At 37.6% G+C, this 26,256-nt stretch overlaps 1 protein-coding gene across 2 annotated transcripts in view; it reads left to right on the top strand.

The window, feature by feature from the left end:
- gmds (GDP-mannose 4,6-dehydratase) overlaps positions 1-24,707 on the top strand; it is a 62,690-nt gene extending 37,983 nt beyond the window's left edge. For both annotated transcript variants that reach the window (XM_079584690.1, XM_079584689.1), the window contains 4 exons: positions 11,450-11,568; positions 11,790-11,886; positions 24,042-24,110; positions 24,201-24,707. In XM_079584690.1, the coding sequence (XP_079440816.1) occupies positions 11,450-11,568; positions 11,790-11,886; positions 24,042-24,110; positions 24,201-24,263 (348 nt within the window). In that variant the 3' untranslated portion in view covers positions 24,264-24,707. The remainder of the gene's footprint in view (positions 1-11,449; positions 11,569-11,789; positions 11,887-24,041; positions 24,111-24,200) is intronic.
- The last annotated feature ends 1,549 nt before the right edge of the window (positions 24,708-26,256 follow it).

Genomic DNA, 26,256 nt, shown 5'->3' with positions numbered 1-26,256 from the left:
TCCTGTCTCTACAGGAAGTGCAGGCTTTTAGGAGGAGGAGGAGAGGTAATTTAGAACAAGAGTGTGAGTGTTTGTGTGAATGTATTATCTAGATACCCTGTCCGCTCTCAACTGAAATTTGAGGAAAGCTTATAACATAGGGCCATAGAAATATAATTTCAGTCACACAACCTACCCTTGTTAGGGGTAAGCAGTCATGGGGTAAATATGAAGATAAAACTGTTTTTTTTTTTTTTTTTTTAAAGCATGTTTGTATGATCAATATTTTCATAAAACAACCAAGCAAAACATTTTTTTTAGAATATTTCAAGTTTTTTATATATATTTTGTAATAACATATGTGATTTAATAGTATTTCCTGCATTAGGAGTCAAAGCTCAATATAATTATTAGTCACTGACATCTGACCCCACAGATACTATTTTGATTTTTTGGTAAAAAAAAAGTTGTTTTATTTTATGGCTAATATTTAGTGAAAACATTTCTTCTTCTTTTTTCTTCTTTTCTTTGTTTTACTTCTTTTCCCCCCAACATGTGTGATATACAATTTTTAGACCTGAATACATTTAATTTGACTAATCATTTTGACTTGCCATGTAGAATATTTACTTTACAAAAAGCAGTTTTCAGTCACAAACAGCTGCCACTTTTTAAATATTTGATCACATGACACAATATGCAGATTGTTATATTAAGAGCCATTGAGATATCTTACCCCACTCTCACCTATATGCCTGTGTTGTCTTGTGATTTATTTTTTATTTTTTTCAGAAAGTTTATATATGTAATTGTCATCATTGTTTGCAAATATACGATAGTGGGTTTTTATTGCACAAAATCCATGTGTTTTGTGGATTTATTGCGTCTCAACTTCATGGTTGTTATTATTATCATCATAAGTTTCTCCATAATTACTTTTTTCTTTGCGATGTTTAATCAAAAAGTCATTTGCCTCATTTCAGGCTCACACAGCCAAACACAATCAAAACCTGATCACACAAACCATGAGGGGTGTGCAGGAAGTCTGAACATGCCACACACACACACACACACACACACACACACAGCTGGATCTTGTTATAATCTTTACAGTAGCTGACTCGCTCTCTGTTATTAGAATTGTTTTGTACTGCTGCCGTAGCTCAGAATTTATGCAGTACAGGTGTTGAAGAATCACACACACCATCACGCTTGTGATCTATAGCTACTATGTGTACAGTCTGGCATTTCTCCTCCAACCCTACACACACACACACACACACACACACACACACTGTCTGACTCCTGACTCACACACACCTCCCTACAGGTTGAACATATCATGGTCTGTCTCGCTGAAATTGCAACATATGATTCTGATTTCAGGGCCTTCAAATCCAATATGAAAAAAATGTATTTCATTATAACTTCATATATTTCTGCAGGCTGAGTGTTTGTGCACACATGCATGTCACTGTATGTTCATGAGGTTGAATGTTTCATTGAATGTGTTTGTTTACATCTTAGGTGAATATGGAGTGGTGGATTTGTGTGTGTGTGTGTGTGTGTGTGTGTATGTGTTGGTAGACATGGCATTTCCTCTCTGTGTGTTCAGATAGTTGGAATGGAGGTTTGCCAAGGCAGGAATGTGAGTTTAAATGTCTCTGCAATCTCAGAATATGTCGGCAAAACAGAGTTTGAGTGCTGTGACTAAACTTTTAATGGTTATTTGTCATTAACAACTACTTTTAAATCATTTATTATAAATCAAACTACAAGTTTCTCGCAAAAGTAGTTTTGTTCTTTTTTTTTTTGCAGCATTTTTAATTTTTAAACAATTTATCTTGCGGTATTATCTGTTGAGTTTAGAAATGTTAGATAAAAAGATAAAATAATTTCTTGTACATTGCTATCTGAAAAAGAAAAAAGAATACTGAGTTTTATTAGGTATACATGAGCTTCTGAGATACACATCCACATTACGCACACACAGGGAATATAGAATAACTGAATCCCAGCTTTCCATGACCAACAGCGATATAAAAGTGGAGTCTCAAATTTTACCCAGCATTCCTAACACAAAACCTCATAGTTCAACATACATTCAGATTCACACAAATGGTTATTCATTAAGGAAGCACAATGTATCCATATATAATATCAATACAACAATTAACCGTTGTTATTATTTATATTTAATGATTTTTTGGCATACAATGTATTGTTGGCTATTGCCACAAATATACCTGTGCGACTTTTATTCAGTGTAAATGTCTAAATAGCCATCATTTTTGTCATTTTCGGCCATAATATTTAAAAAAAATTAGTGATTGTATCTGCCAAAATGTCACTGGTTTTCATATATTTTTGCAGTTTATTGTCATCACACATAAATTGAGTAATAACCTGGTGTTTTGTGAAACAGTGTGTTTGACACTGATGATTATCTGTGGTCATGGTTAACAGCTGATTCATTTTTATATCCTTTTTGTTTAAATGCTTAGATGCCATCAAACACACACACACACACACACACACACACACACACACACACACACACACACACACACACACACACACTTAATCAATCACTGTCATCATTTTTTTAAATGCTTTTTTAAATGCGGAATCTGTCTAAATTATGAATTCGGGTGAAACATGTTCCTTGTAATCCACAAACACATATACACTAAGCTGCTACGTTCACATAAACACACAACGAATTTCCCTGATGTCTCACTTTCACCCTTAAACGCATTTTAATGCAGATCTCAGAGGTGGTCTGGGTGACCCTGGGAATTGTCAGCATATTTTACGAAAACACCTCCAGAGAAGAGTTGCTTCTTATGGTTTGTTTTGTTTCGTTTTAGTTCTCCGATTTCATTGGAGTCTGCAGGAGTCCAGAGAAGCAGCCATACGTGTGTGTGTGTGTGTGTGTGTGTGTGTGTGTGTGTGCGCACAACTTATTTTACTTGTCTCGTTTTTTTCCCAGGCTAATAAGGTTTTAATTAGGTTTTAAGCTGTGTATTTGAAATAGACTGACAAGAGGTTAAACCATCCCAGATCAGGTGTCTACACTCCACCCAACCTCCTCGAATGAAATCAGATCGATTAAAGAACCGCTGCAGATGTTAAAGCCGAATTAAACAAACCGGTATCCGAGGTTCAGGCCGGTGCTGATCTTTAACAGTTATCAAAACAGCACATTCTGTACATGCCTCCACCGCTGCCAGCACCTCGGGCCAAGCGCAAAACACTGACAAGGCTTTTGTCCTCTTATTCTTCAGACAAAACCGTAGGTGAAGAATTTGACAGTTTATTGCTTGGCGACTTTTATGAGTCAGTCTCAAACATTCGGCAGGAACGGGCTCCCTCTCTACCTGCATAGAGCTGCTGTAAACACCTGAAACCAGCCTTTTATTCTTTCCTTCTATCACTTCCTTCAGAGGGCTTCTTTTGTCTTGTAAATATCACTGCTAATCTGTAGATTATAGGTTTGGTCTTGTGGATGTGTGCCGATGTTTGTTTAAGCCTGGTTGTTGGTAAGGTGAGATGATTATATAGTATGTGCATGTTTAGATAAACAGGTTTATTGCACCTTTTAGAAAGATTACAGAGTTGAATAGCCACACACACTCACTGCTGCGGATTAATTTCACCTGATATTGACGCGTGCCAGCTTGCAAATTCACTGATTCATTATACAAACTGCACCTGCACAGTTATAAGGCTAATATTTAGTTTAAATTAAATTTTCTGGAGTATCATCAGATTGGTTGGACTGGATCTAGCTTTTGATTGCAGTAGATAGGAGGTGGTTTCATCTTTTAAGGCGAAATTACCCAAATGTGCACATAGAAGGTGCATTACAATCTTTCCTCACTGTATTGTTTGCTTTTCCCTTCAGTGAAAGTTGTCTATGATAGATTTTAATTTCTCTTCCATATCTTCCAATCAGCTTAACCATTTTAGCATATCAAAATTCGGTGACTCTTTCTATGAAGTATAATGTATCATGATAATATCTCGTGTTATGATGCATTTGTAATATCTGTGGTTGTACATAATTGTAACTGTCGTTATAATGTACTTATCTATTCCTGGTTATACTTTTAATGAATTTAATGCATTACATGATCAAAACCAAAGTTGATCTTTAGTCACATTTTATATGCACTAGTTTATGTACGTGTAAAAATAAGTAAATAAAATTAGGAAAACGTAAAAAACATAGGAATCATATATAAAGTATATATAGTATATTATAGAGAATTCTGACTAGAGATGTGCAAAAAAAACCTCAAATTAAATCTGACAGTAATTGTCCTGAAATTTGTTGTTGCTATGGTAAATTTTGTGTTTCAGTGGCTAGTTTGAATTCAAATTTGAATTTAGCGAAGCAACTGTTTTCAAGAGTTTTCTTATGTTGCTCAACAAAGTGCACCACTCGCGTTCTCTGAGAGGACATCTAAATTCCCATTTAAAGCAGAAAATATTTTTAAAAAAGTTAAAGAAATCTAGTCATCCTCATTAATTGCGTTCTTGGTTGGTGGATGACTGGTTAACCCTCCTGACCTATCCCAAATTCTGACTCAATGTTTTCTGTTCTTTCTCTGTTTTGATATATTTTCATGGTTCACATCAATCTCATATCAGATCTTTTGCCCGCCACTTTTTTATTCAGTATTTGCCGAGAAGGCAGATCCTCCTTTCTGTCTGTCAGTCTGTTTGTCTTTGTGACAGTGCTAAGACAGGCAGGAAAATGACAGACTCGCATACACACACACACCTCTCTTTGTTCATTGTACTCCAGGCAGTAAAAACTCACCTGGGGAAAGCATCAGCAGTAAGATTCGCCAGCACAGCATGCCTCCACAAATACAACTGTCATCGCTGTGTCTCACACACATTCTCACACACGCATTGTTCATTGGGCAGAGGTCTCGGCCACATAAATGTTCATTCAATCCGTCTCCCACTCACAAATACAATTAAAAGCGTCTTAATGTGTGAGAAAATACCCGACAGTGTTACAGCTTGACCTTTCACTTTTATATGACCACACAAAATGAAGCCACCTGTGAAACAGACAGCAGAAGAACAGAGAGAGGGTGTGTGTGTGTGTGTGTGTGTGTGTGTGAGTGAGTGCGTGCCGTCTCATCTGTGTTTATTGCGAACATTTATAGAACTCTTCTGTTTTCCCGCTTGCAGAACTTCTGCGGTCACAGAAGTTGTGTGCACTGCTAATGGATGTGTATGGGAGTGTGTGTCCCAGCTCACACACCTGTTCCTCATTTTCCAATTTGTAACCAATCTGCTCTCAACGAGGGGCTAAACGGCCCTGATAACCATCTTGACTGCTCTCTCTTTCTCTTTCACACAAACACACACAAACACACATTTCACTGTCTGAATGCATACGAGTTCCAGTCAATAAACTGCATCTGTAACCGTTTTTATCTTCCATCAGATTAATTTATAGTTTTTTCCTGTCTCTACTGGTCAGTCGTTTTCATGATTCGATATGTCGATCTACAATCTGGCTCTTCAGCCTCGGTGGTTGTGGAAAAGGTACCACTCAAACTTATAGGACAGTGATTTCCAAAGTGCATCTCAGGATGTGCTTTAGCAGGTATTTGAAAAGATGTTAAACATATACATAAAATATAATTTAGAAGAAAAAAAAGAAAATGCTACCGCTCATATCTGTAGGACAGGTATTTGGAAGCATCTCAAATACAGAGTACAAAGTATAATTTATAAAAATGTATAATAAAAAATATAATAATAAAATGGAATTGAATTAATTCATTAAAAAGTAAGCAGGTATTTGGAAGCATGTCAAATACGGAGTACAAGTATAATTTATAAAATAAAAATCCAATATAAAATATCAACTGAAATTGATAAACATGGTTAATATAAACATAATTATTAACCAAAAAGTTTTTTAGTGTTGTTAAAATGCACTTAAGCCTTGTTGGCCAGCTTTCCATTCATGTATTATCATCCACATTTTGGGGCATTGCATAAAACATCCTGAATGGAAACTTCAAGATGCAAATAAAATAAATAAATGTAGAAATATATAAATTCTTATTCAATAAGAAGACATAATTATAAATTACAACGGAAAACATTTGCTAATTAAAAACCTATCATGTGACTTTGCTTCAATCTGTCATGTGGCTTTTCCAATGGCGACAGCTTTATCCCCCCTAGATAACTTTATTCTCCAATTTTTTTCTTGATATTCAAATTTTATATTTAAATGAATGAAATTTGGGTTGAAGGAGGAGCGCATAGGACCATTTGAACAAATGCATCAGCTCGGATGATCTGACTGGAACTTTGCCATGTTTTTGACGTGTGTAATGTTGTATCAGTTTTGTGCATTTTCTATTGGCCTGCGCAAGTAATGTGAGCTGTGTGTAAAAATCCATTTAAAATAACATAATGAAGTAACCAGGTGATCCGCAGTCAAGAACTCTCATCGTCTCTCTCACTCAGTCATTTAGTGGTCAGTGCTAACTTTCTCTCTTTGTCTACTCTTTCACACTCTCTCTCTTTCTCGTTCAGTGTATGTGTGTGTGAGCAAGTGTCACCATATGACAGCCTGTCTCTGCCTAATTCAAACCACCTGCATTAAACAGAGTACTTCTGTGCTCCACACAAAAAAAAGACTGTGTCTATGTGTGTGTTGTGGTGGGTAGAGGGGAGTATTTAAACTTTCAGCAGCTCCAAAAATAAAAATAGGCTTTTGAAAACAGGCACCCTTTAAAACCAATGACTCCTGGAGCTATAGAGTCAGTGTGTGTATGTGTGTGTGTGTCCTTCTCAGTGGATGATTATGAATAGTTATATTATTATGTGCAAGATCTACCTGAAAGAGAAATTCTTTTCATGCCATAAAGTGAGCTGAAGTGTGTGGGTCCTTCTTTTCTTCTTCTTTTTTTCTTTCTTTAATTTTTTTGTTGCAATCGTAAATGCATGTTTGGTTGAACTGGATACAGTGTTACAAAGAGAACTGCAGGTTTGTTTATTGCAGAGAAACAACTTTTTTTTTCATTTCTGTTTTATTAATAATTTAACAAGTTTAAAAATGTTATTAAATAAAAAAAAACATATTTTACTTTACATATGAGTTTATACTTTTGTATTTTACTTTTTTAGTTTACCTTTTGCCTTTTACTTTTAACTTCTTACTTTTTATTTTTGGTAATTCTTGTAAAATAATATATATATATATATATATATATATTAAGATTATATATTATTATATATTATTTTACATGCCAGTCAAAAGTTTGGACATACTTCTCTGCAGTTTTGGACTACATTTGTTTCTCATGATCTTAATTATTTGATTTGATTTGAATTATTTGATTTGAAAGGCTTAGTTCTAATATAAATACCTATACATTTCTTTACAAAACAACACATTTATTCATGACATTTAAAGTGTACTGAAATGCGATCTAGACCGCGGATGGATACTTTGAAGGAGATTAACATAATTTATTTTACCGCTACATAATTCCCACACTTTGATTTGTTCTATTTCATAGTTTCAATAACTTTACTGTTCTTCTAAAATGTGGTAAAAGTTATATTAAATGATGTGTCCAGACTTTTGACTGGATAAATGTTGATCAAATTTCCCCTTAAAGAATTAGCTGCCCAGTTAATGTAAATTTGTTTGAAAAATATGATTGGACGCATACGGTCATGACCATCGATTGCGTAATCTGTCATAATTTACCATTCCAGAGTTTAAGGTGATTTGAATATTTCAAGATACTTCATTCTAAATTGCCTGCGGGGGAATATAGTCGCACACGCCCAGATGCATAAAAACAAAAGAGGCATTGAAGCCGAGAAGAGGATGTCATCACAGTTAATCCTTTGTTTTCTCTTTCACCTTTTTTTAAACTCGCCACCCTCTCTTCCAAGTTTATGTTTGCTTGCATGGACGGATGGCAGAAGGAACACTGACACCGATTCAAAACAAACTGCCGCTCATGTCATTTTTGGAAAGCTCATCTCGTCCTGATCCACTGGAGAAGGAAACTGCCCTTGAACCTCACATTCTGCTCTACCTCTGTGACCCTTTAAAGTAATCCGTTAAACAGATGTACAGTATGTGTGTGTTTACTGGTCTATGCTCAGGTCCTGGATCAGATGGCAATTTTTAGGCCGATATTAAAGGAAGTGACAACCTTGGATTGAGCAAAGCTGTTCGATCCTGTATGACCTTCTTCCTTGCGTGGAACACAAAAATATATATAGTTTTTTTTCTCCGTACCATAAAAGTCAGTTTGGGCCAAAACGGTTTAACCATTCTTCAAAGTACCTTTTCTTGTCTTCCACAAGAAAATAATACAGGTTTGGAACGACATGAGGGAAGTAAATAGTCAATAATGATTAGTAAATTATTTTTATTTCGGGGTGACCTATTACTTTTAGGTAGACTTTTTGGTGTCTTTTATGTGCGTTTTATTTATACATTTGTTGATTTTTTTTTTTTTTTTTTTCTAGCCAGGTCAAGTCACATTTATTTATAAAGCAATTTATTTATATTCACCAAATTCATTAAGATCAAGTGAATCAATCAAATCAGTTTTTGTTTCATTAATACAATGAGTAAATACTAACAATATTTGAATTGTTGGGTAAACTGTTCCTTTAAAATGATATTTAAAGCATCAGTATTTGGAGAGAATCTAACATGCGTGGGCCACGACACAGAAGGCACGATCATCTAGGAACCAACAAAAACAAGTTATTTGAAGACCTTAGAGACCTAGGAATATGATATTGTGAGACAAAAGTACAATATATAATGAGGTGCTAAACCGTGTAGACAAATAATGAAAGCATCCTTTTCTTTTTTTGTACACAAAGTTTTCAAATTTGCTGCTGAAATACCCAGAGAGCCTCAGTGTGTCCAAGCTCCTCCCGAAACGCCAGGAGAGAGTGTGTGTGAACAGGAAGGAAGGGGAAGGGAGTTGTGCCGCTGCTGGCCTCTCAGCTGTCTCTCACAGCGCTAATGATCCTTGGAGAGAGGTGTGAGGGAGGAATGGAGAGAAGAGGACGGAAAGCAAGGGATGTTAAGACAGATACAGCACGAGCCGTGTTTCAGTTCAGAATATTTTTCCTGTTGGATACATTTACAGTGGTGCTAAACCGTCTCACATTTCCCGACGGTTTTTGCTGACAAATCCAAGAAGTTGCCAAATAATAATGGCTGTAAAAGCAGACCTAACACTGTGGAGAAGATTACAACTATGAATCTGTTACAGTGCTTCACTTAGTGTGTATGTGTGTGATAAAGAAAATAAGGAGAGAGAATAAGCTGTTTATGACTAAAATAAGATCAGAGAATTGTGCAGGCCATTTCCTCCCTACGCTTGACCTCTCCGTTTCATGCTATGTTTGTGTCTCTGGTTTTCTCACACACACACACACACACACACACACACACACACACACACACACACACACACACACACACACACACACACACACACACACACACACACACACACACACACACACACACACACACGCGTTCACCTCTGTTACCTGTAGGTTTCATAATTTAGAAGCTGTATTAGTTTTTAAATGATCTTTTTACCTTTTTTTTACATTACATACTCACACTAGCCTCAGTGTGACACCATGGTAATTATTACATAGTACGTGTGCTTCTACTTCTCACATATCACCAACTGCCATTCAACCTTTGTGTACATAAAATTACTTGCCAAATTTCTGGTAATTTTATTAGGAATTTCAACATTATATGGTTTATATCATGCTGTAAGAAGTCTGACCCCCTCTTGATGTCAGTGACATGCGTCTTCTAAAGAAAACATCTGTCACAACTAACAAATTCCGCCTCGGGGTAAAATGTACTGTCAGATGATTATCTTCTCCAGAACTCTGTAGAATATTCCTTGACAAAAATATGAGGAACAACATGACATTGTGTTGTCGTCACGTTTTAGTGACAGACAATGGGAGCTGTGACAGTGACTTGAGATGTTTGCCACAAGTATGTTTAAAAAAAAACTAAAAAAACAGGCGCAACAGATTCCAAAACTGCAACATTAGGCATGTTGAAATTTGTCCTTGCCTGTAACCATTCAGGTGTGTGATGGGTCTTTATGTATTGCTTTTAATGAAATAATGTTTAAAAAAAACTCAAATCAGTTTATTGGTCTGTAAAATTATGGCTGGTAAATGTTCTCAATTGGCAAATTTTGGATTCTGGATTTCAGACTAGACCTAATCAAACAGCAGCTCTGAACACAGTGGGTGTTTAGTGGTGTGTGGTGTGGAACAGTCGTTTTTAATGAACCTACAGACGTTCAAAATGCTTTTTGCAGTTAAAAAATCCAAACCCGTATCAGTTCCCTCAGTGTGTCTCTTTTTATGGTTTTCTCTTTCTGTCTGTCTGTCTATCTCATTTGAGAGTTTTTTTTAAGTGAGTGCTGCAGGAGTGAAATATGAATGAGTCGGGCGGCCAAGTGCTGTGCTCCCACTGCAACGTATAAAACGTGCTGATGGGGTCTTTATCCCTCCATCAAGCTGAGGGGAAGAAAAGAGCGCAGTCCTGTCAGGGGAACTGTGCGATTCTCTGGCCAAATGGCTGAATGCTGAAGCCCTGCAGTCAGAAAATGTGTATGAGAGTTAGAGAGGGAGCTAAAGCCAGAGAAAGAAGACAGAAGAGTATCACCCATTGACCTCTTGGCAAGCGTTCTTGTTTTAAGTATCTCGCCATTTATTTCTCCAAAAGCACTGCCTCTTTCATCTAGATCACCATTTAGATTTAGTCTGTGCATTTGTGTAGTGGTTGTATGGACTTGGGAACTCTGTGCTTTATTCCCACAATTGACATCCCATGAGGCCTAGTGTTGACGTCAGGATGGGGATGGCCGTGTGTGTTTGTGTGTTGGTGTGTGTAAGATCGTAACCACATAAAAGCACATCCTACTGGGACCAGATGTGTCTGCGTTGAGTGTGTGTCGTGTGTATGTGGGGGGAGTCTTGATACTTGATCCCAAATATGAACCTGAGAAAATAAAGCTGTTTTGATACTGTTAGTTCAATGAAGTCATTATGTAATTTGGATCTTGATGTGATGTCTTCAATCACTTTTTATTACATGTCAGACAGGGAACAAACCAACTTCGTAAGGTACACTTATTGACATACAAAAAAAAATCAAAAATTAAAATGGACTTTAACCAAGAGGCAAATAATTTCACAGAGGGCTTCCCATCTTTACAACTTTATGAAAAGTGTTCACAAAATAATGAAGAAATAAAGCTTCCATTTCTTCTATTTACATTTGTGAATACATTGACCCACCAAAATGACCATGTTTACAAGGTCAGCATTGTGACATCTCAAATAGAAAATGCTTTATAATAATGATATTGATCTCTGTTTGTTTGTCTTCTAGGCGATGTGGCTGATGCTGCAGCAGGAGGAGCCTGTCGACTTCGTCATAGCGACCGGGGAAGTGCACAGCGTACGGGAGTTTGTGGAGAAGGCCTTCCAACGCGTGGGCAAAACTATTGTGTAAGAGCATGCATACACACACACACATCAAACTCAGATTAAGCCCATCTGGGTTAATCTGGCACATCTGGTGTTGATTCGCGGACGGGCTGTACAAGACCACAAAACAACACGCAAGCACATCATAAATATTGTAAATATGTTACACATTTGCTGACAGCTGAATTGGGGAAACAAATAAGATGAAGGAATGTGTTCAAAGCTTTTGTTCACGCACTCAGGTGGGAGGGGAAGGAGGAGAATGAAGTGGGCCGCTGTCAGGAGACTGGAGTCATTCATGTGAAGGTTGATTCGAAGTACTACCGGCCAACTGAAGTGGTGAGTTGCTTCGAGACTGTTTCTTCATGCATAGACAAAGGCTGGAATACACTACTTTCGCTAAGATTTATGCCCCGAATTACAATCTGATTGCCGAAAATCAGAGTCAGTCTGCAGATTTGAGTTGACATATTTGACAAAAAATCACATGGTCTATATGCGCAGGCTTCAGTTTTTTAGCTTCACACTGATTCCTTTCAGTTGGAGCATGCATGAGTTTGTTGTGTTTGGAATCACCTTAAAGTCTGGTAGTGTGTGACCCTCAGTCATTTAATGTATGATGCCTTGTGTTTTAAAATCTGTTGTGTAGTTGTATTGTATTCCAGCCTTAAGAGCATCCAATGTGCTATTAGAAGAGATTTATTATGTTTGATATTTTATAATATACAACAGGTGTTGACTTCTAGACGTGTAGTGAGAATATATGTTTCCAATATAACACACTGATATTCTGACCGCAAAGGAGGCTGTACTCTGGCATGGGCTTGAGTACCTGGAAGTAACAGTAATGATTGATCATGAAAATAATTGGGAAACTATTTCAACTTCAAAACATTTCATACTGATTGACATATATTAACTACACAATACAGTATCAAAAGGGATCGTATTGCTTATTGTGTGGCATCAGTAGACAGCAGTTTGTGTCTGTATTGTTTATGGCGACTTGTATTCGATTTAATCAGCAGTTCTCAGATCTCTGAAGAGGATTTGAGGCCGTTCTTTATTTCATAAGCAACTAGACTCCGCTAACTCAATGGAAGGGGTCTTCAGGCTTTGTGGAAGAACATTTTAACTTGACACGTCTTAAAAATGTCACTTAACATACAAATCCCTGAATAAGCAGCGAGACCCAATGTATTGCCCAATTATGCCATTTTGATATACAATACCATTAAAAATATTTGGGTCAGTATAATTGTTTTTAAAGAAATTAATACATTAATTAATGCTTACATTGAAAAATAGTAAGCAGCACAACTTTTTTCAACATTGATGATAGTAAGGAATGTTGCTTGAGTATCAAAGCTGCATATTAGACTGATTTCTGAAGGAACATGTGACACTGGAGTTAGTATGGACTCCTATAATATCAGCTTTGCCATCACAGGAATAAATTACATTTTAAAATATATTCAAATAGAAAGTTGTTCTTTTTGATTGTAGTAATATTTCACTATATTACTGTTTTAACTGATTTTAACTGTGTTCTTGATTAAATGAATGTAACATTGTTGACCATAAGAGACTTCTTTCTTCCACTATTGCAAACCAGGTTTATTGGCAAAATATAAATATTGGCAAAAAGTAATTAAAACAACAAATAGTTTCAAGTGGTTTCCCCAAATTCAACAGTGCAACTTTTAATGCAGTCTCAAAATTATTCAACCCCTTCATGGCAAGCATCTTCAGTGCTTAGTCGAACACCCTTTTGCTGTTATGACCTCCTGCAAACGAGATGCATAACCAGACACCAGCTTCTGGCAGCGTTTCTGATTAATCTTATCCCATTCTTTATGAGCAATGGCCTGCGGTTCCGTAATATTCTTGGGTTTGCGTGCTGCAACCTTTCTTTAAATCCCACCAGAGATTTTCTATGGGGTTCTGTGATCGCCACTGCAGAATCTTCCAGGATTTCCTCTGCAACCAAACCTTGGTGTAATTTGAGGTATGCTTGGGATCATTGTCCTGTTGGAAGGTCCAAGGATGCCCAATCTTCAGCTTCCTCACTGACGGCATGATGTTTTCTCTTAGGATTTCCTGATACTTCAATTAATCCATTAAGCCTTCCACACACTGCATGTTTCCAGTGCCAGAGGATGCAAAGCCGCTCCAGAGCATCACCATGCTTAACTGTAGACCGATTGTTCATTTAAGCACATGCTTCATTCTTCTTTCTTGATCCATAGGGCCAAAAATTTCTGTGGCTTATTTATGATTTATTTATATGATCTTGAGCAAATTGGAGCCGACTTTTCTTGTGCTTTTGGGTCAATAGTGGTGTACGTCTTGGAGTTCTGGCATGGAAACCATCTGCGTTTAGTACGCGCCTTACTGTGCAAGTGGAAACCTCAGTGCATGTTGCCACCAAGTCTTGCTGCAGGCATTTTGCAGTCACTCAAATGTTTTTCTGGACCTGCCTTCTCAGAAATCTGGTTGAAGTTGTTGATAGCCGTCCAGGAAGTGTAACCACTGTTCCTTTAACTTTTAACTTGCAAACTATGCTTCCAACAGTGTCTCTAGGAACATTTAGTGCCTTCGCTATCTTTTTGTATCCTGTTCCTTGTTTGTGAAGGGCGATGATATCTTCTCTTAACTTTTTGGACCATTCTTTTGACTGAGCCCTATTTCGAACAAGCAGTCAAACGTGACACTCAACAAACCTAGCCAGTTCCGATATTTCATGTGTTCAAGCTCAAGCACACCTTGTGCAAGTAATGAAGCCCTTGATTAGTTGCATCAGGTGTGCTTGAGACAACACCTGTTTTGCAGATTTGTGCTGTTGGGAGGTATTCTATTCAGGGGGTTGAATAATTTTGAGACTGCAGAAGTCATTAAAAGTTGCATTTTCAGTTGAATTTGGGGAAAACACTTGAAACATCTGTTGTTGAGCTATTTCAATTACTTTTGTTTGATTTGTTAATTGCAAACAGCTGAAAGTCTGTACATTTTGCCAATAAACCTGATTTGCAATCGGGGTTCAATTATTCAGGTGTCGATTACAAAATTTAAGTTTCATTCAAGTAGACAAACTGATCAAAATGCCCATCCTTACTCTGACATGAATAACACATGTAGATGTCAGTTTGTGAATGTGTGTGGTGGGTGGTCATTTAGGAATGAGAAAGGGCACCAAATCTTTAAAGAAAACATACGTACTAAATGATTGTTGACAGATCAGAGGTTTTCTCTAAGACACATGCTTGCTTTTGTATGGGTCAGCGCGGGGTGTTTCCAAAAAGCTCTTTCAATCAGAAGAAAGACTCATGTGAGGGTGAGACCAAAAGATGTGTGAGTGAGTGTATGCAGTCTGAAGATGAGTGACATCAGAGGATTAAGAGGAGCTGGTGCCGAAAGAAGGAAATCAGTTTCAAGTACAATCATTGGGCAGTGTTATATAATATCAGTACAAGATACTTAAAGACACAAGCTGAACAGGTCATCCATCAACACGGAGGCGAAATGGGAATGTGACCTTTAACCTCTGTGATAGGAAGTAAATCACTGCATTTCCTCTGGAGGCAGAAGTGTCAGTGCTGAGCGCAGGTCACTTCTGAGGATGAATGAGAGTGTGTGTGTGTTTGCTATACATTTACAAACACGTTGTCCACAGGCTACATGTGTACATGTTTCAAACCTGTTGAATTGAGCCTATAATTAATCAAATTACTACACGCCTTTTAATGGGAAAGCAGTGGGTTGAATACACTACATATTTTTCCAAAGAGACCCTCTTCAACTGTCACTCAAACTGCTGTTTTCGAGCCATCCTAATCTGTTTTTATTTACACTGCACCTGCATGATTTATGAAAACATAATTACTGACAGATAAAAATCTTCTGGCTGAAAGGTCCCACGTTAGAGCTAAAAATAACTGTCACACCCAAAATTGATGTTAGATGAATGGCTCTATGCATTATTATCATTCCAAAGATCAATGTATGAAGCCTCTGAGTGATGGCTATCATGTCAGACGTAAATTGTGGTTGGAAGTGCGTAAATTGCGAGCGAATGATGAAACCCAAATCGGCCATCTTTATTTGCATAACCTTTAGAGATCTCATAACGAGCGTATCTGCGTGGAAGCGTGTGCGTAGGGCAGGATTTCATCCGTGGCTTTGCTGCAAATGCAACCTGTACCTCGCTTTTACAGGATGTGTTCTTTCAGTCGACACGCACTCGCTCACATTCCTCAAGGAGGTATGCGTAGTATTAGCTTCACAATGAGAAAAGCAGGTAATGCGCTTGGCCTTGTCTGTCCATCACACGCCATCTACTCGCTCAAACAAAGAAACTGTGTGTGTGCGCGTTGAAATAATATGCTAACTTGCTTTAAGGCCTGAAATACCTCGATTTAAATGAAGCTTGAAATATTAAAGCGAATTTCTGTAACTTTTTACGATTTACAGCAGGAGAGCAGTGTAAAGTAAATAGTGGCCGTTCTTTTATTTCTCTCTCGCTCTCTTTTATTATCCCTCTTGCACATACACAAGGATGAGGCGGATTGGGTGCAATAACGAACACTTCGAAACCGAGCGGTCTGTCTTTTAGCTGATTGAGAGGCTTTAATAGTGAAAGCTTGAACTGATGAATGTGTCCCCCAGACGGCCGCTGAAGACCGCTGCGTGAACCCTGCGGTCCCAGCTCTGCCTTTCAGTGAATATGATTTTGCACATCCATTTCATTCTTTCGGATGCTGATTTAAACAATTTTTATGAGGCACTTTGGGGGGAAGGAGGACCAAAGTTAGCCAGAGGCTTTTTTTCTTCTTTTTTTTTTACTTTTTCTTTTCCAGACAGTCCCCAGGAAACCCTCATGGTTTTTTTCTTTTAGTTTTTCATTTTGAAAGAGAGAGAGAAAGGAGCACGAGAGGGCATAATTAAAAAGAAAAAGCTTTGATTTATGCAACAAACTCCACAGACAGCGAGTTTCTCCGTTAAGTAACTCACTGACTCGTTTATGAATACCCTGCTGAACTTGTGTGCACATCTCGAAATGACACAAGATTTTTTTGGGAGTGGGAGGGGGATTGTGAACAGTGCTGTGGTCGCCTTATATGATGTAATTTCAGCTGAAAATTGGTTTTCGGAAAATGTAAACTTTTTACAAGATTTGAGAATGTCTCCATGAACATGGGGTTATGGGGTGGGGTATACTACGAGGATTATTGAAAATAAGTATTAAATTGTGTGTGAACGCATATGAATGCTTTTAGGATGCGTCTGCCAAGAATACAAATGTAATGAACAGTAAATAAGTGTAAGTGTGAGCATGCATGCTGATGATAGACGCTGCGCAGGCTGCAGTTCACCAGCAGTGTGTGTTTCATCAAATCAACTCACAGACTTGACGACCCGGAGGAATTGCCTCAACATAATGATGGAATAATGTGGATTATCAGAGATTAGTACATATGTCAACATGTTTCCTCTGGCAACTCAAACACATAGTGCACACGTATCTATTAGAGACTTGGATTTGAGATGGTTGTTCTTTTGTGGCCTATTAATTTAATGTACATTAGCATATTTACTCTATGACTATAGGCTTTGCTAGTATTTTTTTTTATGTCATAATACAAATAAAATATTCTAGTTATGATATATATATTAGGGCTGTCAAAAGATTAATCGTGATTAATCACATCCAAAATAAAAGTTTGTGTTTACATAATATATGTGTGTGTACTGTGTATAATTATTTATATATATATAAAAACACACGCAATCATGTATATATTTAAGAAAAAATGGTTATATTTATATATAAAATATGTATATATAATACAAATTATATACATGTATATACAGTATATAAATGCAATTATTCCTTAAATGTATACATGAATGTGTGCGTATTTATACATAATAATTCTACACAGTATACACACATATATTATGTAAACACAAACTTTTATTTTGGATGTGATTAATCACGATTAATCTTTTGACAGCCCTAATACATATATATACATATATATATATATATATATACATACATACATACATACATACATACATACATACATACATACATGCATACATACATACATACATACATACATACATACATACACACACACACACTGTTTGGACTTAAATAGGCAAATGCTTGAGTCTATGATTGGATTATTATTACTTAATAATCACAGTAATAATGATTACTTTGTAATAATATATTTCTAGCATTTTAGGCAACAGTTCTTCTAACCCTAATTGATGGAGTGTGTAGCTTTTAATTTTTTTAACAACCATGTAATTGACACATCATGTCCATATTTCAGGATGACAAAGCCAAGATTCATCAGGCTCAAATAGTGAAAGAATGGTTGGGAGGGAGCACGCAGAATCACTTTCACAAAAGAATTGGCACGTCTGAGTCCAGACATTGAATTCATTGAAAGTCTTTGGGATGTGCTGAAGTAGACTTTACAGAGTGCATGACTCTTGCATTGTCAATACAAGAAAATTGATGCACCTCTTGATGGAAATAAATGTTGTGATGTTATTTCCAGAGGTGCATCCATTTTTGGTCAAGATCTTGTATTGACAATGCAAAAGTCATATATATATATATATATATATATATATATAGTGTATGCTTGTGGTTTGTTTGTGTAACATGTAAGTGCATGCTTATTTTTTTGGTTTCTGTTGGAATGAAAGATGGCTTTGACCTTTCACTCCAAGGATCAGGATGGGCTGATCTTATCTGCTCTGTGGCAGAGGTCAGGAGCGAGATAAAAAGAATCCTGTAGTGAGCAGCACACACACACACACACACACACACACACACATGGAGGCTCTCACTCTGTGAATGCAGGAGTCTGTCTTATCTGACCCATGCTGAGCGTCATAGTACCAGCATGCAAAACACAGCTGCATCATCACTTACCTGCAGCTTTGCTTTTAATTTGAATGCAAGATCCATTTTATTTCAGGCTTCAGTTCAGTGGCCAACTGACCTGCATGCTTTTGTGTGTTGGTAGATTTATGTGTGCATTGAAGGCAGGTCCCCCACCTCTAGCGGAGTTTTAGCCTCTGATGTCTGTCGTGATGCTTTATGGGTAGTGCAGTCTTTAGGGTTTTCTGGGTATTATAGTTGCTGTGGTTGAGAGGCTGGCTCTGTGTGACAGTTTTACGGTGATATGCAGTGTAATAGGTCAGAGTTGTTAAAGTTGAGTGTGAATGATGTTGTAAAGAGTCTGGCCGGGTGCCAGGTGGAACTCAAACCTGCAATAAAGCCGCGCTCTATACCGTACAGCCTTTCCTCATGATGACCGTATATACGTCCACTTTTATTTACCTCACACTTTACGGTAGAGCTTAACTCTCTTTCATAACATTACATGGCACTTTTTAAAAACGCGGGGTCCTTTTTCTCCGCGCCCCGGGGACGTTTTCTTTTACCGTGCTACTCCGTCTCACACTCTGTTCTCGTTGATGCATCGGGAGAGGGAAAAAGAGAGGGAGAGAGAACAGAACTAAAAAAATAAAGAGGGAGAGAGGGGTGTACGTTCTCCCCTGGCCTACTCTCTGGTATTTCCTGAAGGACTTTGACTGAGCGGAACCACCCTGGGCCCCACGGAGGGGAAAGAGAGAGAAAGAGCTTTTAAAAAAGAAATAGAGTTGAGAATATAACACTTAAAAACCAAGCCAAGTGTATAGCTTCTCAATAAACAGGTGAATTTATATTTATATAGATATATATGTGTGTTTAGAGGTGAAAGACACTCCCTTTTGAGAGAGAAAGATATTACATCAATATATGTCTATTAGTGGTTTGGTAATAATTTGTAATAATTATTCCGGGTTTGGTACCAGCTCATTTGAAAGCATTTGTGGTGTAATGTTGATTACCTCAACAACAACAAATCTGTCCCATATTTACTTTTAAAATAAGCAAAAGTTAGGAAGATAACGGGAGTCGTATGCATTGAAAGTGAATAAGGCCTATTTTTGGAGGATTTAAAATGAGAAATTTGATGATTATAATTGTATAAAACCACACAGAAATTCCATTTACTTCCATAACTTCCATTAAAACTTGAGTATTATTTGGGCTGTAAAGCTGTTTCGACAATTTTCAGTCATTTTAGGGTTTTTTAGGAGTTATGTTGGCATGATATCAATGTCGTTGTTTATAGCTTTACGCAGAAATGGTTGTGATTTTTCACACTAAAATCATGTTAACACACTTATTGTGTATGTCTTGAGGTTATGCTATTGAAACAGCGAGGTTCGCATTTGTAGACTAGCCCCATTCACTTTCACTAGCTGCGTTTCCATTTCCCTCCAAGTTGCGCAAATTGAAATTGCGAAATGAAAATATGTCCTATGGAAATATATTAACCTACCAACATCCGTTGCCATGATGTTTGGAATGACTTATACTTATGACTTAGAGGGAAAAAAAAAGTTTTAGTCGCATAACATCGGTAAACGCTGTCATTTCACAATAGTTTTTTATCGACATTTAGAAAATATTGCAAACGTTTTGCGCAAATCTGTAATGGAAAACAGGCTACTTCAAAAGCCAGTGTTTTTTGTTTTTTTTAAAGGGGGCATGAGTCAAAATTAATTTGAGACGAGTCAACATTATACCACAAACACTGTAGAACTTGCATTAAATCTGGAATATTCTGTGGTACGTTTTATAAGAAGGTACTATTTCAGTTTCTGTATTTCAAAATTTCATGTTTAATCCAGTGTGTTACTTGTTGTTTCTTTGTAATTACCGGTAGTAGAGAAATGTACTAGCAATTTCTGAATGAAAATAGTTTCAAAGTAAATCCTACACCAATTTTTTTTCAATGTAGGTTTGAATCGGTTGCAAATAAGTAAAAGTTACGTTAATGAAAGTAAAATGTAAAAAATACAGTATCAATACACTATTTAGCATTAAATAAAATGAACATGCGCTGTAGTAGTTCAGAAAAGATTTTTTTTTTTTTGTCTTAAACTTTGAAAATGTGTTCACTTGTGTAGCAATGTTGGGATTGTTTGTGCCGTGTGTGTGTGTGTGTGCGTGCGTGTTCTGTGTGTAGTGGGAGAGGGGAGGTTAATTGTGGGCTGCCCTCTGTAAATGGCATGTCCCAGGCTCGTTATCTTGATTGAGTAATTAACTCTGGCTCTCGGCACTCTTACTCACACTGTCAGACTGCTGAACTCCTGACACCTCGCATTCCTCACTCCCTCTCCCTCATGCTTTCTCCTCTCTCGCTCTTTAACTTTCACACAGCTCGTCTCCCCGAGCTTTCAATTTATCATCATTTTCCTTTCTCTCCATGTCATTCCTGTCTCGTCCTCTTTTTCCTCCTCTTCTCTCGCTCTCGATCACTCCAGACAAGAACGCTTTTTTATTATACACATGAGCTGGAAATGTGAAGGAGCTCTTGATGATAATTCTAGTAGTTTTAAAGTGAAAAATATACAAAATTCTGTTATCAGTTACTCGCCCTCATGTCTTTCCGAAACGATGACTTTCTTATGTGGAACACAAAAGAAGATTTTTTTTTCTTCTTAAGTCAATACCAGTCCAATTTTGTTTTGGACCCCATTGACTTTCATAGTATGGACAAAAACAGTCCAAATATCTTCTTTTATGCTCCACACAAGAGAAAGTCAGATGATGACTGGGTGACCTATACCTTTAACTGAAATGTGTCGTGCCCTTCATTTGTCGTAGCTCTTCTCTTTCTCTCCCCACACATAGTGAAGGCATAATAACAGGTGAGATGAAAAATGATAAAGTATCTGGGTCATTTGAATGAGGTGAATCATGTACATGCTGGCAGGCTGGCCTCTTGTATGCTCAGCTCCACTGCGGTCACTCTGCTCCAGAAGATACAGCTCTCTGAGGCTTGTACACACACAAACACACACTGCCAATACCACATGTAAACACATACAGATCCTCTGTAATAAACACACCATTGAGTACGTGTAACTCTTCCAGATGCTTTCATGCTGCGATCTTGTCATTCAAGTCTGGCTATTAACACATTGACACTGAAGTTATTCAGATTCAGATGTTCGTTTGCACTTAATATAGATTTCCTGCTCTGTGATTGGCTGTTGTTTGAAAAGGGAAATCATTGGAGTCTTTGATCCCTCCTAAACATCCTGCATCAAATAACACAACTCGCTCACGCAAAACTGCACGGCACAGAGCAAAGTCTGTCGAACAGCCGTGGATTTCTTGTTCGGTTTCACCGTGTACTTTTGGATCCATCTTGCTCGTGTCTCTCACATACGCATGCGTTTAAAGTGTCGGACACTTAGGGTCCGTGTCTCTTTGCTGGAGAGGGTTTACATGATCAGATAAATATTTATGAAACTCTTGAAGCAAGAATCTGAGATGGAGGCATTCTCCCTTGTGTTAATTCAGGTTTTTCTGTATTGACTTTTGTCTTTTTTCACATTCTGATATCTGATATCTATATATATATGATATCTATTTATATACCGGTATATATAAAATAGCATTACAAAATTGAAGGTCTGTTTAATTTGATTGTTTTTAAAAGTCGTCTCATGTTCACCAATGTTTATTTAATTAAAAATACATTAAGTATTAAATATTATGTGAATAATATTATGTGAAATTAAATATAAATGTGAAATATGGTTACAATTTAAAATATTTTAAAGTTTTCTTATTCCTGTGATGGCAAAGCTGAATTTTCAGCAGCCAATAACGGCTTTCTTCAGTGTCACATGATCCTTCAGAAATCATTCTAATATGAGGATATATATATATATAAATTATGAGATTCGTTGAAGAATATAATGTCCAAAAGAACTTAATTTATTTGAATTGACATTGTTTTAGTCTTTACTTTTACTTTTGATTAATGCATCCTTGCTGAATAGAATTATTGAGCGTGTGTTTATATAAAATTATACATTTGCATGTAAAGTCAATTTTAAAAAATGTAACTAATTAATGCCATGGTATATATATTTAGAAAATAGGATGCCATCTGATCAATTTTATTTGAATTATCTATTGTTCATCAATAGAAGTTTGACAGACTTTTGAGTGCTTTGTCGAACTGGTCACACTGATTTTGTGGATTTGACCTTTGACTTGTTGACCGTTGCTCAATCTGTGTGTGAAACGGATAGTTTTGAGCATGCTGTTTTGTCATGAAGCATGTCTCAAAAACATTAAAACTCCATCAGAAAGTCACTGAAATGTGCATGTAAATATGCATCTCAAATGTCATGTGTAGTCATGCCATAACTTCACAAAAGTGTCTTGATGTGTGTCATGGTCGGTCTCTCCATTAGTCCTGAATTCCTTTACGTTAAGTGTTCAGTCACACACAATAAAAATGCGCCCAGATGATGATTATCACTTTTATTTTTATTTTTTCCATTTTATTTGCCCAATATGCAGGTACGGCGTCTGTTATAATCCCTGACACACATATAGATATAGAACTTCTCTGAACAAGCAAAAACGCCCAGTGTTTGAAACTAAACTGTGAAATTGTGCCTTTGATATGTCTTGACTTGCTGACTTTCTATTTAATAGCAACAGCTATCTATCGCACACAACAAATGGTTCGCATGCACGCGGTCTCATTGCACTCATACTGTTCTTGTTTTCGTTCCTTGCAAATGCTTTGTAAACGTATGTTGTCGGGACGCGGTGCCGTAGTAGTTTGCATGTGAAGACTTGGATGGGCGACAAAAGCAGCTGATGTTAATTTAGCTTTCAGAAAAGTGAAGACTAATTATGATTAATATGCCGCATTAATACATGTCTTGATTATGATGGTTGCATGCTGTTTCATATGTTGATGAATGAATGCTATTTTGCTAATTAGACTTTAAAGTATGGTTATGTCATTTAAATGATTTAATTGGAGCTAAAATGGAACCATGAGTTAGTGACTGTAACTTCTCAGGGTTCAACATCAAAATATGGGCTTTGGAACGAGCTCCCATTTTTCAAGGCACAAAAGTGTGTGTGCGCGTGTGTGTGCGTGTTCTTGCTGCTTGTGTAATCAGATCAGCAGCAAGGACACCCTCAAATCCTTTACCGCCACCCTGAGAAGCACCCCAAAATGTGTGTGTGTTGCCATCCCAGCAGGAGAACAGAAGGGGTTAGGCCACAAGAGTCACATAATCCATCATGCTCTGGCACTGGGAGAGGGCTGGGAAAGAGGGGGTGCTGGATGGATGGCCTGCCTCGGCCCTCACCTTCCCCCAGAGACATGGAGCTTGACACCTGTGTGTGTGGTGCTGGCGACTGTATGTGGGTGTGTGAGAGTGAAGAAGAGTGTGTGTGTGTGTGGGGGGGGTATACAGGTTGGGAGGTCCGGTTTATAAAGGAGGGTTTATAAAGGAGGACTAAACCACCCCCCCTTTTTTCACTGTTTTTTTTTTCCCTCATCTTACACTCTTTTTTGGTCTTTTTCTAGGACTTCTTGCAGGGAGACAGCTCCAAAGCCTTTAAAGTACTGGGCTGGAAAACACGTGTGACGTTTGAGGTGAGCGTTTCGGTAAAAAAAAAAAGCAATGTGGGTCACTTCCAGCGCTCTCGAGTTTGAGAAATAATCGTTGTATGTGTATTTGAACAGGAGCTTGTTAAAGAAATGGTGGACGCGGACGTCGAGCTCATGAAGAACAACCCAAATGCCTGATTCTACACGCCTTCATCTCCATGCTTGTCAGAGGCGGCTGTCGTGTGTTTGTGTGTGCGAACACTGTGGAAGAAGCATTCAACTGCATTTCTGTTCCTCCGTCTATCGTTTTCGCTCCTGATTCAGCTTTCTGATCTCACTTGCACTATGTTTTGAGGGTCCCTGGTGTTGCCTTTTTTCATTCCTTAATACTGTCATATTTATGGTCATGTGTGTTGATTTTTAGTTTTTCTATCTAAATGATTTTTATCCATTTTATAAAGCTGTTTTTATTCATAATCATGAAAAAAAAAAAGTATAAATAAGGGATTAAAGGGTTTGTAGAGCTTTTTTAATGTCTCTGTTGTGGTTTTAGCCATGGTTCCTCAAATTGAAATAATGTCATTAAGAATTGGTTGGAACATTAAAAATTATTTAAAATAAAAATACAAAATTCCCAAAGTCTGTTTGTGGTTCTCAGCCTTTTTTTTCTCATTGTCCAAGATTATTTTCAAGATATTTTCTCTGGTACTGGCCTAATATTTTCTCTGGCCTAATTATGATAGATCTGCTTGTTTTCAAACTTCATCTTAAAAGACACTAGGAATAGATGAAAATTATTAACTTTTTTTTATTTTAAAAAAAGTTGAGGTTAGACTGATTAACACAAATAGAACCTATAGGTTTACATCAAATATAGGTGTGTGGGGTTTTTTTTTTTTTTTTTTTTGGTGTGTGTGTGTTTTGTTTTATTTTATTTATGGTGGCCTGTTTATTTATTTAGGCTAGTCATTCCCTGAGGCCTGGTCTACATGTTGAAAGATTTGGTAAATTTGTAATTTTGTAATTTCAATCTACATTTATGTAGTGTGATAACAGTGATTCATTAGTTTTTGTATAATTTACAATATTAAACCGAATATAGGCCTAGCTATAGTAGGCCTATATTATTGCGGACTTACTGAGTAAAAGCTCGAGATTACATGGTTAAAGTCAGTCAACAACATTTTGAGAATAACGGTCAACTTTTAATGTTCATTTTCTGGCCTCAGAAGTTAAATAATGGTGAAATGCGTCAGAAAGCGGCTCGTGCCAGCTTTCGCGGGTTGCCTGGCGGTCATCGAGCCCCTCGCGCCGAACACAACCACTCTCTTGTATTCGGAGGAAAACGGGCGTCCACGAGGCCTCGCGGTCCCTCATTCCAGATGCGCGAGCACGGCCCACCGCGCGCAGCTTAGGGAGCAGTAACTCGGCCTTGTAAAGCAGCTCATGTTTAATCACCTCTGACGTCGGGCACAGCTGGGCCACTGAACCCTGACAGTGAAGACATTTCACTGTGTGCGAAAATCCTTCGTCGTGTTTATTTGTAATGGTGACACGGTTGTCCTCATCAAAGTAGCCTAACAACAGATTCAAGAGACCTCTGTCAGCTGAAGTGTCCTCAAGCGAGGAGAGAGAAAACCCGGTAAAATCTGACTCAAGAGGCCACCGATATTCTAGTCTATTCGAAGTGCCAAATGAGGGTCATTTGATACCGACGTCTAAAGAAAGTGGGGTCTTTGAGACCCTCACAAGACAGGAGATTGTGGGGGCGGATGATGTATGTGTATTTGTGTTTTTGAGACGGCATCTCTTTCTAGCCAGTAGAGAGCCATTTAAGCGCCTTCAACAGCGCACCAGTGTGTGTGAGCGGGCCTGATTGAAACCAGACGGCGCCTCGCCGGTCCGCGAGCGTAAAGAGCACTTTTCCACTGGCCAGGGTCGCGAGCTCTACCACATACAGGTGCACAGGCCGCGAGCAGCCACTAACTACGTTATATATACCGGCGAATTTATTTTTTACGCTTGAGCGGGGAAATTTCTGGTAGGCTATTTTGTTTGACTACCCAGCTGATGTTCCCGTAAAAGCAGTGGGAAACGTGAAATTCAATTGAACCAATGGATTAAAGTATCGTAAAACTTTAAGGGACGTGGAAAATCTTAACATTGTTAAGTCTCTGAATTTATTAGGCCT

This window comes from Phoxinus phoxinus, assembly GCF_949152265.1.
Source record: "Phoxinus phoxinus genome assembly, chromosome: 16".
Classification (NCBI taxonomy): Eukaryota; Metazoa; Chordata; class Actinopteri; order Cypriniformes; family Leuciscidae; genus Phoxinus; species Phoxinus phoxinus.
This window is presented reverse-complemented; position numbering and strand designations above follow the sequence as displayed.